The sequence below is a fragment of the Grammomys surdaster genome, unplaced genomic scaffold (genome assembly GCF_004785775.1).
Source record: "Grammomys surdaster isolate TR1022 unplaced genomic scaffold, NIH_TR_1.0 126313, whole genome shotgun sequence".
In the NCBI taxonomy this organism is placed as follows: Eukaryota; Metazoa; Chordata; class Mammalia; order Rodentia; family Muridae; genus Grammomys; species Grammomys surdaster.
In genome coordinates, this window is record NW_021621113.1 from 2,959,061 (window position 1) to 2,961,088 (window position 2,028).

At 49.7% G+C, this 2,028-nt stretch overlaps 1 protein-coding gene across 1 annotated transcript in view; it reads left to right on the forward strand.

Annotated features, from left to right (window-relative positions):
* LOC114614357 (putative HTLV-1-related endogenous sequence) overlaps positions 1-225 on the forward strand; it is a 1,089-nt gene extending 864 nt beyond the window's left edge. Inside the window, exon 2 of the mRNA XM_028760003.1 lies at positions 14-225. Coding sequence (XP_028615836.1) covers positions 14-225 — 212 coding nt within the window. The remainder of the gene's footprint in view (positions 1-13) is intronic.
* The last annotated feature ends 1,803 nt before the right edge of the window (positions 226-2,028 follow it).

The following is a 2,028-nucleotide window of genomic DNA, read 5'->3' on the forward strand; positions in this document are numbered from 1 at the left end:
GTCGCGCGCCGAGGCTGGGGGGGAGTCGTCGCCGCCGCCGCCGCCGCTCCCGCCGCCGCCGCCGCCGCCGAGGTGACTGAGGAGAGAGGCGCCTCCTCGCTCCCGCCTCCGCCGGCCTTCAATGCCCAGTCCCCAGCTCGCCAGCGTGAGTGCGCCCCTCCCGGGCGGCCCCGCGCGGCGCCCGGGCCTCGGGCAGGGGAGGGCGGGAGGCGCCGCTGCCATTAGAGCAGGCCCGAGACACGTCCCCGGAAGGAGGGCCGGGCCGGGCCAGGGGCGGGGAGCGCGGCTCGAGGTGGGGGAGCGAGCGAGTGAGCGTGGAAGAATGCGGGAGAAGGTGCGTGTGCGGGTAGCATGTGTCCTTGTGGGGGCGAAGGTGTGGCGAGAGCGAGTGGGGGCGAGGAGGAGCGTGGCGGACGAGGAGGTGTGCAGGGGTGCGCCTGCGTTTGTCCGGCGCGTGAGCACAGGCATCCTGGAGGCCCCTTTGGTCTTTGTGTTGATAGTGAATCTTCGCGTCCAGGGTCTTAACTCAGTCAGAAGCGTGGGATCCCTGAGTTGCAGTCAAGTAAGAGAAAACGGTCTGAGTTTCCCGTGACGCTGCTCTCTGGCGCTTCTTCCCCCTTTTGTAAAAATGTATGTAAATTTATGAATTTTCAGCGATGTCTTGGCCATCCTCCCCACCCCCATTTCCCAGCGCTAACCATCCAAGCTTGACTCTTGTCCAAGAGCCCGAGTTTTTGCCGGTAAAGTATTCGGAAGCGTAAACTTTTTTTTTTTTTGGCAAATGCTTAGTGTTCAGGTCAAGGATATTTAATGAGGTAAACCGCAGTATCTTTTATCTGTGAGTGACTCTCTTACCCTTTTGCAGGAAAGCGCCTAAGAAACGGTCATAAATATCGATAAAGAAGTGCCATAGTTTAGTTTGTGCCCTTGGATTTGTCACGAAGTATAAAGTGACTAATGTAGCGTCATTGTAGGCATTCAGCAAATGCTTCAGTTTGGAGTCGATATTGCTGGATTAGTATATTGTATTTACTTGTCCTGTCTCCCCCCCCACCCCCCCCGTGTTACCGAGCAGTTTCAGACAGGAAGTGAGAGAAGTTGAGCCTCGGTAGTGCGCAAGAGGAAACTAAGGCTGTAGAAGAACTCCCATTATCAGAGCTTTGTTTTCTGATCCTGACATTTTTAGTTTTGGATCCGGTAATTAGAAAGACTTGTTAATGGACTTTTTTTTACGGGGGTTGCAGAAGTAATTCTTTTGTTTCATTGTCCTTTGAGAAATTCCAAATGGGTTTTGTAGTTTTGGTATGCTCTCAAACTCTTTGTAACAGGTTAGCTTTGAACTCTGATCATCTAGCCTCAAGTCTTCCAAGTGTTAAAAGTATATGTGTATAAGTAGGCTGAATTGGGGATTTGAGATGAAGAATTGTAGATACAGATTTTATATTTAATGATGTAATCATAGAAGGTAATTGTGAATAAGTAAGCAACGCTGAGCTTCATAAGCTCAGCTCCGTGGGGGTCAGAGGCCAGAGGATGGAAGGTTTCCAGGGCAGTCTGTGAAACTTTGTGAGACCTTAATCTCAAATAGTGAAGGGGGGCCGTGTTCAAAATAGTAAAAGGTGTCTGAGGATATAGCTCAGTGGTAGAGCACTGCCTCGTATAAAGTACTCAGTTTAATTCCTAGTGTTGCTATTACCAAAAATGTTGGGAATAAAGAAAGTTTAAAAAAAAAAGGTGGTACTTTGTGATAGTGGGTATAGAATTACAACAAAATTCAATGTTTCTAGAAATTTTACATATATGTAACTTAGGTTTTGAGGCCGAGTCTTATCATGTAGCCTGGCCTGGAACGTAACTGTTGGCTGGCATTTGTGCTGTTCTTGCTGCTGCTTCCCAACTGCTAGGACGGCAGGCATGACCCCACTAAGCTTGGGTAGAAATTAGTGGTATATTCTTACTGTGTCCTTTTTCTTGGAAATTGGCATACTCTGCTTGAGAAGCATTGTCTTTCCCTGGGAGGTGGGAGTA